Source organism: Oncorhynchus mykiss, chromosome 23 (assembly GCF_013265735.2).
Source record: "Oncorhynchus mykiss isolate Arlee chromosome 23, USDA_OmykA_1.1, whole genome shotgun sequence".
In the NCBI taxonomy this organism is placed as follows: domain Eukaryota; kingdom Metazoa; phylum Chordata; class Actinopteri; order Salmoniformes; family Salmonidae; genus Oncorhynchus; species Oncorhynchus mykiss.
This window is the reverse complement of record NC_048587.1, coordinates 6,758,529-6,777,563: the sequence shown is the minus strand read 5'-3', so window position 1 is coordinate 6,777,563 and position 19,035 is coordinate 6,758,529. Positions and strand designations below refer to the sequence as shown.

General features: G+C 46.0%; 1 protein-coding gene across 3 annotated transcripts in view; it reads left to right on the top strand.

Moving 5' to 3' along the window:
• Nucleotides 1–19,035, top strand: part of LOC110510773 (ubiquitin thioesterase ZRANB1) — a 67,351-nt gene that overhangs the window by 36,160 nt on the left and 12,156 nt on the right. For all 3 annotated transcript variants that reach the window (XM_036960851.1, XM_036960849.1, XM_036960850.1), the window contains exons 3-7: nucleotides 6,871–7,058; nucleotides 9,139–9,292; nucleotides 11,040–11,111; nucleotides 14,856–15,054; nucleotides 18,333–18,453. In XM_036960851.1, the coding sequence (XP_036816746.1) occupies nucleotides 6,871–7,058; nucleotides 9,139–9,292; nucleotides 11,040–11,111; nucleotides 14,856–15,054; nucleotides 18,333–18,453 (734 nt within the window). The remainder of the gene's footprint in view (nucleotides 1–6,870; nucleotides 7,059–9,138; nucleotides 9,293–11,039; nucleotides 11,112–14,855; nucleotides 15,055–18,332; nucleotides 18,454–19,035) is intronic.

Sequence of the window (19,035 nt, the reverse complement as noted above, 5' to 3'; positions counted from 1 at the left end):
AGTACTGGTTATTCTGAAGGAAGCTGATCGGAGGATCTCATTGGTTTTAGTTTCAGTACTGGTTATTCTGAAGGAAGCTGATCGGAGGATCTCATTGGTTTTCCATAGCAGGAAGCTATGTGTGATATAATATAATATGTAATATTGCTCCGTTTCAGTCAAGCCAACGACAGTAACGTTTGTTCATGTTTTCCTGTTGGAAAGAACGAGTCCGTTGTGTCGAGTCATTACGTTTTAACACGTTGATGTGTTGAATTGAGTGAAGTTGGGAAAACAATGATATACAATGCAGTGTTGTGACAAAATGCTATTAGCCTGTTTGTCAACTGAATAGAGAGGGTATAACCAATGACAATACTATTAGCCTGTTTGTCAACTGAATAGAGAGGGTATAACCAATGACAATGCTATTATCCTGTTTGTCAACTGAATAGAGAGGGTGTAACCAATGACAATACTATTAGCCTGTTTGTCAACTGAATAGAGAGGGTGTAACCAATGACAATACTATTAGCCTGTTTGTCAACTGAATAGAGAGGGTATAACCAATGACAATACTATTAGCCTGTTTGTCAACTGAATAGAGAGGGTGTAACCAATGACAATACTATTAGCCTGTTTGTCAACTGAATAGAGAGGGTGTAACCAATGACAATACTATTAGCCTGTTTGTCAACTGAATAGAGAGGGTATAACCAATGACAATGCTATTATCCTGTTTGTCAACTGAATAGAGAGGGTGTAACCAATGACAATACTATTAGCCTGTTTGTCAACTGAATAGAGAGGGTATAACCAATGACAATACTATTAGCCTGTTTGTCAACTGAATAGAGAGGGTGTAACCAATGACAATACTATTAGCCTGTTTGTCAACTGAATAGAGAGGGTATAACCAATGACAATGCTATTATCCTGTTTGTCAACTGAATAGAGAGGGTGTAACCAATGACAATACTATTAGCCTGTTTGTCAACTGAATAGAGAGGGTGTAACCAATGACAATACTATTAGCCTGTTTGTCAACTGAATAGAGAGGGTATAACCAATGACAATACTATTAGCCTGTTTGTCAACTGAATAGAGAGGGTGTAACCAATGACAATACTATTAGCCTGTTTGTCAACTGAATAGAGAGGGTGTAACCAATGACAATACTATTAGCCTGTTTGTCAACTGAATAGAGAGGGTGTAACCAATGACAATACTATTAGCCTGTTTGTCAACTGAATAGAGAGGGTATAACCAATGACAATACTATTAGCCTGTTTGTCAACTGAATAGAGAGGGTGTAACCAATGACAATACTATTAGCCTGTTTGTCAACTGAATAGAGAGGGTGTAACCAATGACAATACTATTAGCCTGTTTGTCAACTGAATAGAGAGGGTGTAACCAATGACAATACTATTAGCCTGTTTGTCAACTGAATAGAGAGGGTGTAACCAATGACAATACTATTAGCCTGTTTGTCAACTGAATAGAGAGGGTGTAACCAATGACAATACTATTAGCCTGTTTGTCAACTGACTAGAGAGGGTGTAACCAATGACAATACTATTAGCCTGTTTGTCAACTGAATAGAGAGGGTATAACCAATGACAATACTATTAGCCTGTTTGTCAACTGAATAGAGAGGGTGTAACCAATGACAATGCTATTAGCCTGTTTGTCAACTGAATAGAGAGGGTATAACCAATGACAATACTATTAGCCTGTTTGTCAACTGAATAGAGAGGGTGTAACCAATGACAATACTATTAGCCTGTTTGTCAACTGAATAGAGAGGGTGTAACCAATGACAATACTATTAGCCTGTTTGTCAACTGAATAGAGAGGGTATAACCAATGACAATACTATTAGCCTGTTTGTCAACTGAATAGAGAGGGTGTAACCAATGACAATACTATTAGCCTGTTTGTCAACTGAATAGAGAGGGTGTAACCAATGACAATACTATTAGCCTGTTTGTCAACTGAATAGAGAGGGTGTAACCAATGACAATACTATTAGCCTGTTTGTCAACTGAATAGAGAGGGTGTAACCAATGACAATACTATTAGCCTGTTTGTCAACTGAATAGAGAGGGTATAACCAATGACAATACTATTAGCCTGTTTGTCAACTGAATAGAGAGGGTGTAACCAATGACAATACTATTAGCCTGTTTGTCAACTGAATAGAGAGGGTGTAACCAATGACAATACTATTAGCCTGTTTGTCAACTGAATAGAGAGGGTATAACCAATGACAATACTATTAGCCTGTTTGTCAACTGAATAGAGAGGGTGTAACCAATGACAATACTATTAGCCTGTTTGTCAACTGAATAGAGAGGGTATAACCAATGACAATGCTATTAGCCTGTTTGTCAACTGAATAGAGAGGATGGGGGAAATAGGATTCACCATGGCACTGAGCGTGATACATTTATTCATACTGAACCGATGGGATGTACACGGTGAGGCGTGGCTTAACGTGACCACACCCCCGAGTAGGGTACACCCTTTACTCCCATGTTAAATCACCTATTTTACTCATAACCTGACAACGGCTGTAGTTTATTTAAAAACATTTTTTTTATCGTTCTATAAACATTTGGGATATGCTTGGTTGATTTTTTTTTACATACTTCAACGTCGTTCTAATCAACAAACTACATCCACACCTAAAAACACATTAGCTGTGTTTGAATACCCCACATTAACATACTGTATACCACTTACTTAATGAGTATATACTATTAGTTACTTTTTGTGGACTGTAAACGAACGCTATCCTTTCAGCTGAGCGTACTGGCGCTTCGCCTGTCTACCGGAAGTTGATGCTGTTGCTATGCAACCTCTCGCTAACTTGTTAGCATAAAACATTTCTAGCTAGACTTCGGGTGTGTTTGTAGATTCAATTTGGAGTGCCAGAGTGCGCTCTGGGCGTTCTTAAATTCAGGGCGTTGTCTGATCGGGGCATTCAGAGTGCACACTGGACGCTTTGGCCGAGGAGTAGGGTTGATCTGAGCGTCCTGACCTCACAACGGCCTTTCTTGACATTTCGACATGAAAATGGTCCAATTCACACACTTATCAAAAGAACATCCCTGGTCATCCCTACTACCTCTGATCTGGAGGACTCACTAAACAGATAACATCCCTGGTCATCCCTACTGCCTCTGATCTGGAGGACTCACTAAACAGAGAACATCCCTCGTCATCCCTACTGCCTCTGATCTGGAGGACTCACTAAACAGAGAACATCCCTGGTCATCCCTACAGCCTCTGATCTGGAGGACTCACTAAACAGAGAACATCCCTGGTCATCTCTACTGCCTCTGATCTGGAGGACTCACTAAACAGAGAACATCCCTGGTCGTCCCTACTGCCTCTGATCTGGAGGACTCACTAAACAGAGAACATCCCTGGTCGTCCCTACTGCCTCTGATCTGGAGGACTCACTAAACAGAGAACATCCCTGGTCATCCCTACTGCCTCTGATCTGGAGGACTCACTAAACAGAGAACATCCCTGGTCATCCCTACTGCCTCTGATCTGGAGGACTCACTAAACAGAGAACATCCCTGGTCCATCCCTACTGCCTCTGATCTGGAGGACTCACTAAACGGAGAACATCCCTGGTCATCCCTACTGCCTCTGATCTGGAGGACTCACTAAACAGAGAACATCCCTGGTCGTCCCTACTGCCTCTGATCTGGAGGACTCACTAAACAGAGAACATCCCTGGTCATCCCTACTGCCTCTGATCTGGAGGACTCACTAAACAGAGAACATCCCTGGTCCATCCCTACTGCCTCTGATCTGGAGGACTCACTAAACAGAGAACATCCCTGGTCCATCCCTACTGCCTCTGATCTGGAGGACTCACTAAACAGAGAACATCCCTGGTCCATCCCTACTGCCTCTGATCTGGAGGACTCACTAAACAGAGAACATCCCTGGTCATCCCTACTGCCTCTGATCTGGAGGACTCACTAAACAGAGAACATCCCTGGTCCATCCCTACTGCCTCTGATCTGGAGGACTCACTAAACAGAGAACATCCCTGGTCCATCCCTACTGCCTCTGATCTGGAGGACTCACTAAACAGAGAACATCCCTGGTCATCTCTACTGCCTCTGATCTGGAGGACTCACTAAACACCAATGCTTTGTTTGTAAATTATGTCTGAGTGTTGGAGTGTGGCCCCTTAAGTATATTTTAAACCAAATACTTTTTAGACTTTTACTTAAGTAGTGTTTTACTGGGTGACTTTCATTTTTACTTGAGTCATTTTCTATTAAGGTCTCTTTTTAATTTTACTCAAGTATGACGATTGAGTTCCTTTTCCACCCCTGCTGTCATATCAGAGTTATCTTCCTCCTCCTCCTCCTCTTCCTCCTTACTCAAATGAGATTAAGGATACCTCCCAAACGACTCCCTATATAGTGCACTACTCTTGACCAAAGCCCTATGGGGGGGACTAGGAACAGTAACCTACATAATGGCTTCATAAAGCCTACTAAACTACATAATGACTTACGACAAAAGCCCCACGGGGGACTAGGAACACTAACCTACTTAATGACTTCATAATGCATACTAACCTACATAATGGCTTCATAATGCATACTAACCTACATAATGGCTTCATAATGCCTACTAACCTACATAATGACTTCATAATGCATACTAACCTACATAATGGCTTCATAATGCCTACTAACCTACATAATGTCTTCATAATGCCTACTAACCTACATAATGGCTTCATAATGCCTTATAACCTACTTAATGACTTCATAATGCATACTAACCTACATAATGGCTTCATAATGCCTTATAGCCTACTTAATGACTTCATAATGCATACTAACCTACGTAAAGGTTTCATAATACATACAAACCTACATAATGTCTTCATAATGCCTTATAGCCTACTTAATGACTTCATAATGCATACTAACCTACGTAAAGGTTTCATAATACATACAAACCTACATAATGACTTCATAATGCCTTATAACCTACTTAATGACTTCATAATGCATACTAACCTACGTAAAGGTTTCATAATACATACAAACCTACATAATGTCTTCATAATGCCTTATAACCTACATAAAGGCTTCATAATGCATACTAACCTACCCAAAGCCCCGTGGGGGCTGTAGATGAATTGGCAGTGACTAGGAACAGCATGGAGCCCATTCAGTATGTGATGGATAATGATGTGGAGGTCATTTATTAATGAACACCACAGCCGGCCAATTACGTCTAGCGTTTTATAACCAGCTGTCTGTATGGGGACGCACCTCTGGAGCCGATCCGAGCTTTAATCCATTCAGATACGGTTGCAGAAGCAGGACATTTGGGATATGATATTTCAAATGGGAACGCTTCGACATCTGTCTGCAATGATATGAATGTTTGACGATTTTAAACTTTCCTTACAGACGGTATTTCAACATCAAGGGATATATATATATATTTTTTATTACCTAGGCTACACACAAAGCAAGGTAGTAGGACTATACCTCTTGACAATGTCCATGTATAATATCGGTTCTTTTAATGGTCACGTTAGACATCATATTTAAAATGGAAAGCTCATGTATCTGTCTGCAATGACGTGAATGTTGTTGATAGAAACTTGGTTCACGGGTCGGATGTACGTCAAAGTACATTGAGGGACGTTATCTAGGCTAAAGGCCTACCTACACAAAGCGAAGCAAGCATACAGGCCTCGACCTACAGTATATCTCTGAACAATGACCAGCCTGACTGTCCATTGCCAGCTCTACAGGCCTCGACCTACGGTATATCTCTGAACAATGACCAGCCTGACTGTCCACTGCCAGCTCTACAGGCCTCGACCTACGGTATATCTCTGAACAATGACCAGCCTGACTGTCCACTGCCAGCTCTACAGGCCTCGACCTACGGTATATCTCTGAACAATGACCAGCCTGACTGTCCACTGCCAGCTCTACAGGCCTCGACCTACGGTATATCTCCTAACAATGACCAGCCTGACTGTTCACTGCCAGCTCTACAGGCCTCGACCTACGGTATATCTCTTAACAATGACCAGCCTGACAGCTTGACTGTTCACTGCCAGCTCTAATATTTCCCTTTCTGTGGATGACAAGAGTAGGGAGAGATGACAGTCAGGATCTGACAGTAGAACAGTGTTTGTAGAAGCGAGGGAGGAACACAATGTCTGTACAGAATCTTTATTTATCTTGACAGTCTCACAGTGGCAGATACACAGTGTGTTGTGTTCAGTGAAGTCAGTGGATTTGTTTTTATGTTTTTTGTTTTTGTTTTAAACGTGTAAACTTTAGTACTATTTGTTGTTTTGTGTAGCCTTCTCCTGGCTGCACAATAAATTTCTCTGCAGAGACAAGTAAAGTTTCAATTTAATATAACTTGTTCCGGGGTCATCCCCAGTAATGAGTTCCTCCCTCCACTTTCCCTGTCCCTGTCTATCTGGCTACCTTTAGACAGGCAGCCCAATTCTGATCTTCTTTTGACCAATCACGTCAGCTCTTTTCAAAGCAAAACATACAGTGGGGCAAAAAAAGTATTTAGTCAGCCACCAATTGTGCAAGTTCTCCCACTTAAAAAGATGAGAGAGGCTTGTCATTTTTTTATCATAGGTACACTTCAAATATGACAGACAAAATGAGAAGAAAAAAATCCAGAAAATCACATTGTAGGATTTTTTATGAATTTATTTGCAAAAAAATATGTTTTTGCCCCACTGTATATATATATATATATTTTAAATCAGAATTCTGTCTAAATGTAGCCTAGGTGTCAGCTTATGATTTAAAAAATGTAGCCTAAATGGTAAAACACTAAATGTGTGTGCTGCAGGTGTGGTGGAGGGGAACATGGCTGCTGTCGAGGCCTACAAGGAGTCCGGCGGTGACATCGCCCGTCAGCTGACTTCAGACGAGGTCCGTCTCCTGAACCGTGCCACTGCCTTCAACGATGGCTTTACGCTAGTTCACCTGGCCATCCGCTTCCAGAGACAAGACATGTTGGCTATCCTTCTCACTGAGGTAAAGTTACATTTGTTTTTGAAATACATAAGAGTCAGGGTGAATGTCCAGATTCGAATCAATTTTGTCCCTCGCATGGACCGACTAGCTATTTGGAACAGTACCAATTATCAGAATGGCTCGAACGTAAAGTTCGAGTCAGGGAGACAAAGAATCCAGAAGGGGGAAAAACACAAAATGGCGTCTGACTCACAGTCAGACTTATCACAACTGTAATTCACATATAAGCAAGCAACTGTACTCATTCGTTTCCCGAATCAGACATCTTGAAATCCAACACAAGTTTCCTGAAACGTTTTTGCAAGTAGGACAGATTTATTATTATTTTTTACTAATCCAAGTACTCTTATATATATATATTTTTTTTTAAAGCAATGATGCTGATGCAACATATCAGATCGTTTAGCTTAAAATGTTGATCGAGTTTTATTTATTCATATTATAAGCTCAACAATACGCACGTGGCCCAAATCTTTCAAATTGCATTTAGCGGGGAAACATTGTTCTCAAAAGCGCACCGCATGTGTGAGCGGTTTCATGTGACAGAGATCAAAATATCTGTTAGAAATTAAGGAAGGGGAGATCTGAAGATGCTAGCATGGGTACAACTAGCTTAGAATATGAGAAACATTTTGGTTTGTATTTATTATGGATCTCCATTAGTTCCTGCCAAGGCAGCAGCTACTCTTCCTAGGGTTTATTATGGATCCCCATTAGTTCCTGTCAAGGCAGCAGCTACTCTTCCTGGGGTTTATTATGGATCCCCATTAGTTCCTGTCAAGGCAGCAGCTACTCTTCCTGGGGTTTATTATGGATCCCCATTACTTCCTGCCAAGGCAGCAGCTATTCTTCCTGGGGTTTATTATGGATCCCCATTAGTTCCTGCCAAGGCAGCAGCTACTCTTCCTGGGGTTTATTATGGATCCCCATTAGTTCCTGCCAAGGCAGCAGCTACTCTTCCTGGGGTTTATCATGGATCCCCATTAGTTCCTGCCAAGGCAGCAGCTACTCTTCCTGGGGTTTATTATGGATCCCCATAGCTACTCATCCCCACTACTCATCCCCATAGCTACTCATTATGGATCCCCCGCAGCTACTCATCCTGGGGTTTATTATGGATCCCCATTAGTTCCTGCCAAGGCAGCAGCTACTCTTCCTGGGGTTTATTATGGATCCCCATTAGTTCCTGCCAAAAGCAGCAGCTACTCATCCTGGGGTGTAGCAAAATTAATGCGGTTATACAATTTTAAAAACATTACAATACATTCACAACATATTTCTAAACGCATTAAGTGTTTGCCCTCAAGCCCCTACTCCACTACCACATATCTACAACACAAAACCCTTGTGTAAGTGTGTGCCCTCAAGCCCCTACTCTACTACCGCATATCTACAACACAAAACCCTTGTGTAAGTGTGTGCCCTCAAGCCCCTACTCTACTACCGCATATCTACAACACAAAACCCTTGTGTAAGTGTGTGCCCTCAAGCCCCTACTCTACTACCGCATATCTACAACACAAAACCCTTGTGTAAGTGTGTGCCCTCAAGCCCCTACCCTACTACCGCATATCAACAACACAAAACCCTTGTGTAAGTGTGTGCCCTCAAGCCCCTACTCTACTACCGCATATCTACAACACAAAACCCTTGTGTAAGTGTGTGCCCTCAAGCCCCTACTCTACTACCGCATATCTACAACACAAAACCCTTGTGTAAGTGTGTGCCCTCAAGCCCCTACTCTACTACCGCATATCTACAACACAAAACCCTTGTGTAAGTGTGTGCCCTCAAGCCCCTACCCTACTACCGCATATCTACAACACAAAACCCTTGTGTAAGTGTGTGTACAGTGGGGGTGTTCTTTAATGGAAGCCTCTCAACATAATCCAGGTAGAATCAGGAATTCCCCAGGGCAGCTGTCTAGGCCCCTTACCTTTTTCAATCTTTACTAATGACATGCCACTGGCTTTGAGTAATGACTCAACACTATACACTTCAGCCACTACAGCGACTGAAATGACTGAAATGAAAAGCTGTCTTGTCGTAATGAGTCTGTCCTCCCTCCATCCCCGTGCAGGTGTCCCAGCAGGCGGCTAAGTGTATCCCTGCCATGGTGTGTGGTGAGCTGACGGAACAGATCCGCAGGGAGATCGCTGCCTCTCTGCACCAACGTAAAGGAGACTTCAACTGTTACTTCCTCTCTGACCTGGTGACCTTCACACTGCCCGCAGGTGACCGACCTTCCCTGTCCTTACTGTACATCTTGCTGTTTGTCCTCAGTGTCCCTCAGGGATGATGAATTGATGGGTAACAAGCTAAATGTCCGAGGGAGATTTGTTCATCGTGATTAAAATTAGCAAAATGACTGAAATGTTTCATCCAATTTCAAGTTGTTCTGTATATAAAATACATTTAGGAAGTATGTTTAAGTGTATGAATTAACAATGTAGGTTATCCTTGTAGTACAGTAGCTAGTCTTAGTGAGGGTGAGAGAGACTGCATCCATCCTTGTAGAACAGTAGCTAGTCTTGGTGAGGGAGAGACTGTATCCAGTCTTGTAGAACAGTAGCTAGTCTTGGTGAGGGAGAGACTGTATCCAGTCTTGTAGAACAGTATCTAGTCTTAGTGAGGGAGAGAGAGACTGTATCCAGTCTTGTAGTACAGTAGCTAGTCTTAGTGAGGGAGAGAGAGACTGTATCCAGTCTTGTAGAACAGTAGCTAGTCTTAGTGAGGGAGAGAGAGACTGTATCCAGTCTTTTCCCGCCTGCATAATATCGTCATTGAGATTTCAGAGATGTGCACTTAACTGTACACACAGAACAGGCTAGTATTTCTGTGCAGGCAGAGCTTGGCTTCAGGCCATTACAGTGAGAGGTCTCTCTCTCTCTCTCGCTCTCTCTCGCTCTCTCTCGCTCTCTCTCTCTCTGTCTCTCTCTCTCTCTCGGTCTCTCTCTCTCTCTCTCTCTCTCTCTCTCTCTCTCTCTCTCTCTCTCTGTGTCTCTCTCTCTCTCTCTCTGTGTCTCTCTCTCTCTCTCTCTCTCTCTCTCTCTCTCTCTGTCTCCCCCCCCCCCTCCCCCCCCAGTGTATTCACTATTGAGCCAGAGAATGGTCACCAGTGTTCTCTTCTGTGTATGCCGTTAGCCGTGCAGCTACTGTGCCTTCAGAATGTATTCACACCCCCTTGATTTATTACACCTGTTGTTGTTACAGCCTGAATTCAGAATGGATTCACACCCCTTTGCTATAACACTCCAAATCGAGCTCGGGTTCTTCCAATTTCCTTTCGTCGTTCTTGACGTCACTGCACCTTTATTTGGAGTCCACCTGTGGCCAATTTTAAATGGTTTGGACATGATTTAGGAAGAAACACACCTGTCTATATAGGGTCCCACAGGTGACAGCGCATGTTCGTGTAGAACCTATACCGGGAAGTCCAAGGAACTCTCCGTAGATCCCCGAGATATGTGACGAGGCCTATATCTGGGGAAGGGTATAAAACAATTACTAGAGTCTTGAAAGTTTCCATCATTGGGAAATGGAAAACATATTGAACTACCCACACTCTGCCTAGAGCTGTCTGACCAAACTGAGCTACCGGGCAAGAACAGCATGTTTACTGTTCAGTCACCAATTGGCAAAATGTAGATAATTTTATGAAGGTTTTTTACAAGCATCTTTTCTCAGTGTTGTTTTCTGTGTTCACTATGACCGTTTTGATTTGTGGGGGGGTGTGGGGGGGAGGGGGGGGGGTGTTAGGCAGTCAATATAGGTAAATGTGAACAGGGGGAATTTTGTAATCTAGCTGATAATAATATTAGCTTTTTTTTAATTTTTAAGTCACCTAATTCCACTCCCTCTCTCTCTCTCTCTCTCGCTCTCTCTCTCTCTCTCTCTCTCTCTCTCTCTCTCTCTCTCTCTCTCTCTCTCTCTCTCTCTCTCTCTCTCTCCCGCTCTCTCTCTCGTTGTGTGTTTCTGCAGACATCGAAGACCTGCCCACTGCAGTCCAGGAGAAGCTGTTTGACGAGGTGTTAGATCGAGATGTACAGAAAGGTAAAACGATCTCAGAGGATTCTTGATATCTCTGGATATTTTCTCAATACCTCCCATCCACCCCATGTCAGGGATGCGAACTGCATGTTGAATATTTACCATTAGAATCAAGTGTGTGTGTGTGCGTGTGTGTGTGTGTCTGTCAGTGTGTGTGTGTGTGTGTGTGTGTGTGTGTGTCTGTGTGTCTGTGTGTGTGTGTGTGTGTGTGTGTGTGGTTTGATCCTTTTGCGTCCGTCTCAGATGACCAGTTGTAAAGTGATGAAAGAGAGAAGCTCCTTTAAGAGCACACGCTGTTCCATGACAGTCAACTCTGTGCCAAATATACACTGAGTGTACAGAACATTAGGAACACCTTCCCAATATTGAGTTGCGCCCCTCAGAACAGCCTCAATTCATTGGGTCACGGACTCGACACAAAGTATTGAAAGCGTTCCACAGGGCTGCTGGAGGATGTTGACTCTAATGCGTCCCACTGTTGTGTCACGTTGGCTGGATGTCCTCACGTTGGCTGGATGTCCTCATGTTGGCTGGATGTCCTCACGTTGGCTGGATGTCCTCACGTTGGCTGGATGTCCTCACATTGGCTGGATGTCCTCATGTTGGCTGGATGTCCTCATGTTGGCTGGATGTCCTCACGTTGGCTGGATGTCCTCATGTTGGCTGGATGTCCTCACGTTGGCTGGATGTCCTCATGTTGGCTGGATGTCCTTTGGGTGGTGGACCGTTCTTGATTCACACAGGAAACTGTTGAGTGTGGAAAAACCCAGCAGCGTTGCAGTTCTTGACACAAACCGGTGCCCCTGGACCCTACTACCATACCCTGTTCAAAGGCACTTAAATCTTTAGTCTTGCTCATTCACCCTCTGAAGGACTCACATACACAATCCATGCCTCAATTGTCTCCAGTCTTATAAATCCTTCTTTAACCTGTCTCTGACCAGGTGGATCCAGGTGAAAGCTATGATCCCTTATTGATGTCACTTGTTAAATCCACTTCAATTCAATTTAAATCCACTCCTTCATCTACACTGATTGAAGTGGATTTAACAAGTGACATCAATAAGGGATCATAGCGTTCACCTGGATTCACCTGGTCAGTCTGTTATTGAAAGAGCAGGTGTTCCTAAAGTTTTGTGCACTCAGTGTATGTTAGGGGTGAATTTTGTGGGTGGTAATTCTGCGTCAGTCAGTCTTTCAGATGAGCAGGTAGAAAAGCGAAGAGTCCTCCTTTTAGGAGCCCAATCTGCTCCTCTCCTCAGCTAGCTATTTACCTCTCCTCAGCTAGCTAGTTATCTCACCGCCCTCTCCTCAGCTAGCTAGTTACCTCACCGCCCTCTCCTCAGCTAGCTAGTTACCTCACCGCCCTCTCCTCAGCTAGCTAGTTACCTCACCGTCCTCTCCTCTCCTCAGCTAGCTAGTTACCTCACCGCCCTCTCCCCAGCTAGCTAGTTACCTCACCGCCCTCTCACCAGCTAGCTAGTTACCTCACCACTCCCTCCTCTCACCAGCTAGCTAGTTACCTCACCGCCCTCTCCTCTCCTCAGCTAGCTAGTTACCTCACCGCCCTCTCCCCAGCTAGCTAGTTACCTCACCGCCCTCTCACCAGCTAGCTAGTTACCTCACCACTCCCTCCTCTCCCCAGCTAGCTAGTTACCTCACCGCCCTCTCCTCTCCTCAGCTAGCTAGTTACCTCACCGCCCTCTCCCCAGCTAGCTAGTTACCTCACCGCCCTCTCACCAGCTAGCTAGTTACCTCACCACTCCCTCCTCTCACCAGCTAGCTAGTTACCTCACCGCCCTCTCCTCTCCTCAGCTAGCTAGTTACCTCACCTCCCTCTCCTCTCACCAGCTAGCTAGTTACCTCACCGCCCTCTCCTCTCCTCAGCTAGCTAGTTACCTCACCGCCCTCTCCCCAGCTAGCTAGTTACCTCACCGCCCTCTCACCAGCTAGCTAGTTACCTCACCACTCCCTCCTCTCACCAGCTAGCTAGTTACCTCACCGCCCTCTCCTCTCCTCAGCTAGCTAGTTACCTCACCTCCCTCTCCTCTCACCAGCTAGCTAGTTACCTCACCGCCCTCTCACCAGCTAGCTAGTTACCTCACCACTCCCTCCTCTCACCAGCTAGCTAGTTACCTCACCGCCCTCTCCTCTCCTCAGCTAGCTAGTTACCTCACCGCCCTCTCCCCAGCTAGCTAGTTACCTCACCGCCCTCTCACCAGCTAGCTAGTTACCTCACCACTCCCTCCTCTCCCCAGCTAGCTAGTTACCTCACCGCCCTCTCCTCTCCTCAGCTAGCTAGTTACCTCACCGCCCTCTCCCCAGCTAGCTAGTTACCTCACCGCCCTCTCACCAGCTAGCTAGTTACCTCACCACTCCCTCCTCTCACCAGCTAGCTAGTTACCTCACCGCCCTCTCCTCTCCTCAGCTAGCTAGTTACCTCACCTCCCTCTCCTCTCACCAGCTAGCTAGTTACCTCACCGCCCTCTCACCAGCTAGCTAGTTACCTCACCACTCCCTCCTCTCCCCAGCTAGCTAGTTACCTCACCGCCCTCTCCTCTCCTCAGCTAGCTAGTTACCTCACCGCCCTCTCCCCAGCTAGCTAGTTACCTCACCGCCCTCTCACCAGCTAGCTAGTTACCTCACCACTCCCTCCTCTCACCAGCTAGCTAGTTACCTCACCGCCCTCTCCTCTCCTCAGCTAGCTAGTTACCTCACCTCCCTCTCCTCTCACCAGCTAGCTAGTTACCTCACCGCCCTCTCCTCTCCTCAGCTAGCTAGTTACCTCACCGCCCTCTCCCCAGCTAGCTAGTTACCTCACCGCCCTCTCACCAGCTAGCTAGTTACCTCACCACTCCCTCCTCTCACCAGCTAGCTAGTTACCTCACCGCCCTCTCCTCTCCTCAGCTAGCTAGTTACCTCACCTCCCTCTCCTCTCACCAGCTAGCTAGTTACCTCACCGCCCTCTCCTCAGCTAGCTAGTTACCTCACCTCCCTCTCCTCTCAGCAGCTAGCTAGTTACCTCACCGCCCTCTCCTCTCCCCAGCTAGCTAGTTACCTCACCGCCCTCTCCTCTCCCCAGCTAGCTAGTTACCTCACCTCCCTCTCCTCTCCCCAGCTAGCTAGTTACCATCAGGGTTAACTACACAGACGTTTCAGCTCTACATCCTTATTGAGTGTTCACTTACTCCAATGATTCTCCCAGGTGTGTCTAGGTCTCGGAGGTGTCTTGTGACCTATTTCAGCTAGTAGTGTAATTGGGTTACATGGGAGAAATAGGATGCTCCAGTTGGTTGTTGCAGGGCCAAGGGGAGACGAGGGAAGAATTACGTAATTGAGTTGCTGTGTCCTCTCTCTCTAAATGGCTAACAATGTATGTGTCCTCTCTGTGTCTGTGTGTGTCCTTTCTCTCTCTCTCTTTGTGTGTGTGTGTGTGTGTGTCTGTGTGTGTCTTTTCTCTCTCTCTCTTTGTGTGTGTGTGTGTGTGTGTGTGTCTGTGTGTGTCTTTTCTCTCTCTCCCTTTGTGAGTGTGTGTGTGTGTGTCTGTGTGTGTCTTTTCTCTCTCTCTCTTTGTGTGTGTGTGTGTGTCCTTTCTCTCTGTCTGTGTGTGTGTGTGTGTGTGTGTGTGTGTGTGTGTGTGTGTGTGTGTGTGTGTGTGTGTGTGTGTGTGTGTGTGTGTGTGTGTGTGTGTGTGTGTGTGTGTGTGTGTGTGTGTGTGTGTGTGTGTGTGTGTGTGTGTCTCTACAGAGCTAGAGGAGGAGTCTCCCATCATCAACTGGTCCTTGGAGCTGGGTACCAGGCTGGACAGCAGACTGTATGCCCTGTGGAACCGTACACAGGGAGACTGCCTGTTAGACTCAGTACTGCAGGCTACCTGGGGGATATATGACAAGGACTCAGTCCTCCGCAAGACCCTCCATGACAGCCTGCATGACTGCTCTCACTGGTAAGAAACACACACACACACACACACAAACACACACACACACACACACACACACACACACACACACACACTGTCCCCTGCAAAGATTTACAGGACAGACTGCACGACTGCGCTCCCTGTTGAGAATCACACACACTGTGGCCAGCTCTGGCCCCCCCTATCCACACACTGTGGCTGGGCTCTGGCCCCCTATCCACACACTGTGGCCGGCTCTGGCCCCCCCCATCCACACACTGTGGCTGGGCTCTGGCCCCCCCTATCCACACACTGTGGCTGGGCTCTGGCCCCGTCTCCACACACTGTGGCTGGGCTCTGGCCCCATATCCACACACTGGCTGGGCTCTGGCCCCCTATCCACACACTGTGGCTGGGCTCTGGCCCCCGTCTCCACACACTGTGGCCAATACAATATACCTTTATTGTTCATATGTTACAGTGACCCCCCCCCCCCCTCAATATTTCGATTCGAAGTTCCAAACATACGGCTCGCTACATGTCTACTACAGAGAGACAGGGAGCAGGAGAACATGAGTTCTGATCAGTCAGGGAAGTTAAAGAGCTGAAAGCACGTTGGCTCACTATTCTAAACGAAGATGGAAAACAAGCTACAGATGGAAACATGTCTGGAATTTAGCTGGTTCTTTGGGTTGTATTGGATCCCTGGTAGGCTGTTACATTGGGTTGTATTGGATCCCTGGTAGGCTGTTACATTGGGTTGTATTGGATCCCTGGTAGGCTGTTACATCTGTAGGAGATGAGATGATGGCTACTGCTGTATTGGATCCCTGGTAGGCTGTTACATTGGGTTGTATTGGATCCCTGGTAGGCTGTTACATTGGGTTGTATTGGATCCCTGGTAGGTTGTTACATTGGGTTGTATTGGATCCCTGGTAGGCAGTTACATCTGTAGGAGATGAGATGATGGCTACTGCTGTATCGCTGGTTCTTTGGGTTGTATTGGATCCCTGGTAGGCTGTTACATCCGTAGGAGATGAGATGATGGCTACTGCTGTATCGCTGTGGTTCTTTGGGTTGTATTGGATCCCTGGCAGGCAAAGCTAATGAGATGTTTGTTCTGTGTTCCAGGTTCTACACACGGTGGGAGTCGTGGTATTGAGGTGTTTGTTCTGTGTTCCAGGTTCTACACACGGTGGAAGGAGTGGGAGTCGTGGTATTGAGGTGTTTGTTCTGTGTTCCAGGTTCTACACACGGTGGAAGGAGTGGGAGTCGTGGTATTGAGATGTTTGTTCTGTGTTCCAGGTTCTACACACGGTGGGAGTCGTGGTATTGAGATGTTTGTTCTGTGTTCCAGGTTCTACACACGGTGGAAGGAGTGGGAGTCGTGGTATTGAGATGTTTGTTCTGTGTTCCAGGTTCTACACACGGTGGGAGTCGTGGTATTGAGATGTTTGTTCTGTGTTCCAGGTTCTACACACGGTGGAAGGAGTGGGAGTCGTGGTATTGAGATGTTTGTTCTGTGTTCCAGGTTCTACACATGGTGGAAGGAGTGGGAGTCGTGGTATTGAGGTGTTTGTTCTGTGTTCCAGGTTCTACACACGGTGGAAGGAGTGGTATTGAGGTGTTTGTTCTGTGTTCCAGGTTCTACACACGGTGGAAGGAGTGGTATTGAGGTGTTTGTTCTGTGTTCCAGGTTCTACACACGGTGGGAGTCGTGGTATTGAGATGTTTGTTCTGTGTTCCAGGTTCTACACACGGTGGAAGGAGTGGGAGTCGTGGTATTGAGATGTTTGTTCTGTGTTCCAGGTTCTACACACGGTGGAAGGAGTGGGAGTCGTGGTATTGAGATGTTTGTTCTGTGTTCCAGGTTCTACACATGGTGGAAGGAGTGGGAGTCGTGGTATTGAGATGTTTGTTCTGTGTTCCAGGTTCTACACACGGTGGAAGGAGTGGGAGTCGTGGTATTGAGATGTTTGTTCTGTGTTCCAGGTTCTACACACGGTGGAAGGAGTGGGAGTCGTGGTATTGAGATGTTTGTTCTGTGTTCCAGGTTCTACACATGGTGGAAGGAGTGGGAGTCGTGGTATTGAGATGTTTGTTCTGTGTTCCAGGTTCTACACACGGTGGAAGGAGTGGGAGTCGTGGTATTGAGATGTTTGTTCTGTGTTCCAGGTTCTACACACGGTGGAAGGAGTGGGAGTCGTGGTATTGAGGTGTTTGTTCTGTGTTCCAGGTTCTACACACGGTGGGAGTCGTGGTATTGAGGTGTTTGTTCTGTGTTCCAGGTTCTACACACGGTGGAAGGAGTGGGAGTCGTGGTATTGAGATGTTTGTTCTGTGTTCCAGGTTCTACACACGGTGGGAGTCGTGGTATTGAGATGTTTGTTCTGTGTTCCAGGTTCTACACACGGTGGAAGGAGTGGGAGTCGTGGTATTGAGATGTTTGTTCTGTGTTCCAGGTTCTACACATGGTGGAAGGAGTGGGAGTCGTGGTATTGAGGTGTTTGTTCTGTGTTCCAGGTTCTACACACGGTGGAAGGAGTGGTATTGAGGTGTTTGTTCTGTGTTCCAGGTTCTACACACGGTGGAAGGAGTGGTATTGAGGTGTTTGTTCTGTGTTCCAGGTTCTACACACGGTGGGAGTCGTGGTATTGAGATGTTTGTTCTGTGTTCCAGGTTCTACACATGGTGGAAGGAGTGGGAGTCGTGGTATTGAGATGTTTGTTCTGTGTTCCAGGTTCTACACACGGTGGAAGGAGTGGGAGTCGTGGTATTGAGATGTTTGTTCTGTGTTCCAGGTTCTACACACGGTGGAAGGAGTGGGAGTCGTGGTATTGAGATGTTTGTTCTGTGTTCCAGGTTCTACACATGGTGGAAGGAGTGGGAGTCGTGGTATTGAGATGTTTGTTCTGTGTTCCAGGTTCTACACACGGTGGAAGGAGTGGGAGTCGTGGTATTGAGATGTTTGTTCTGTGTTCCAGGTTCTACACACGGTGGGAGTCGTGGTATTGAGATGTTTGTTCTGTGTTCCAGGTTCTACACACGGTGGAAGGAGTGGGAGTCGTGGTATTGAGGTGTTTGTTCTGTGTTCCAGGTTCTACACACGGTGGAAGGAGTGGGAGTCGTGGTATTGAGATGTTTGTTCTGTGTTCCAGGTTCTACACACGGTGGGAGTCGTGGTATTGAGATGTTTGGTCTGTGTTCCAGGTTCTACACACGGTGGAAGGAGTGGGAGTCGTGGTATTGAGATGTTTGTTCTGTGTTCCAGGTTCTACACACGGTGGGAGTCGTGGTATTGAGATGTTTGGTCTGTGTTCCAGGTTCTACACACGGTGGAAGGAGTGGGAGTCGTGGTATTCTCAGAGCTTTGGTCTCCACTTCTCCCTCCGAGAAGAACAGTGGCAGGAGGACTGGGCCTTCATACTCTCTCTGGCCAGCCAGGTAACTAACTAACTAACAACTAACTAACTAACACACACACAGACAGACAGACAGACAGACAGACAGACACAGACTGACTCATAGACAGACAGACAGACAGACTCACACACACACACACTCACACACACTCACACTCACACACACTCACACTCACACACACACACACACACACACACACACACACACACAGACCAGCCTTTCTATCCCCTGTGTTATAAAATGCAATATTATTATTGGAGGTACTTGGTTTATCTGATCAGAGTTATACAATATGCAGCTGTCACTATCATGACCAAATCACGTGAAAGCACCTCAAATGGATTGAAATGCTAATGGCAGTCCAGTGACTTGAATGGGATTTGTGCCACCAATGCTAAAAACATTAGCATGTGTGAAAAGTGCCATGGAAACTAAAGCGCAGCACGGATTGCTGTCGTACCTTGTCCATGGACTGCTGACAGGATGAGGAAACCAGTGTAATTTGGGTAGACTATCCCTTTAAGCCTTCCATTGTGAGGAGACTGTAGTACTGTAGTACATTGAATATCTCCTAATCGCCAATCTCATGCCTGTCTGCCTGTT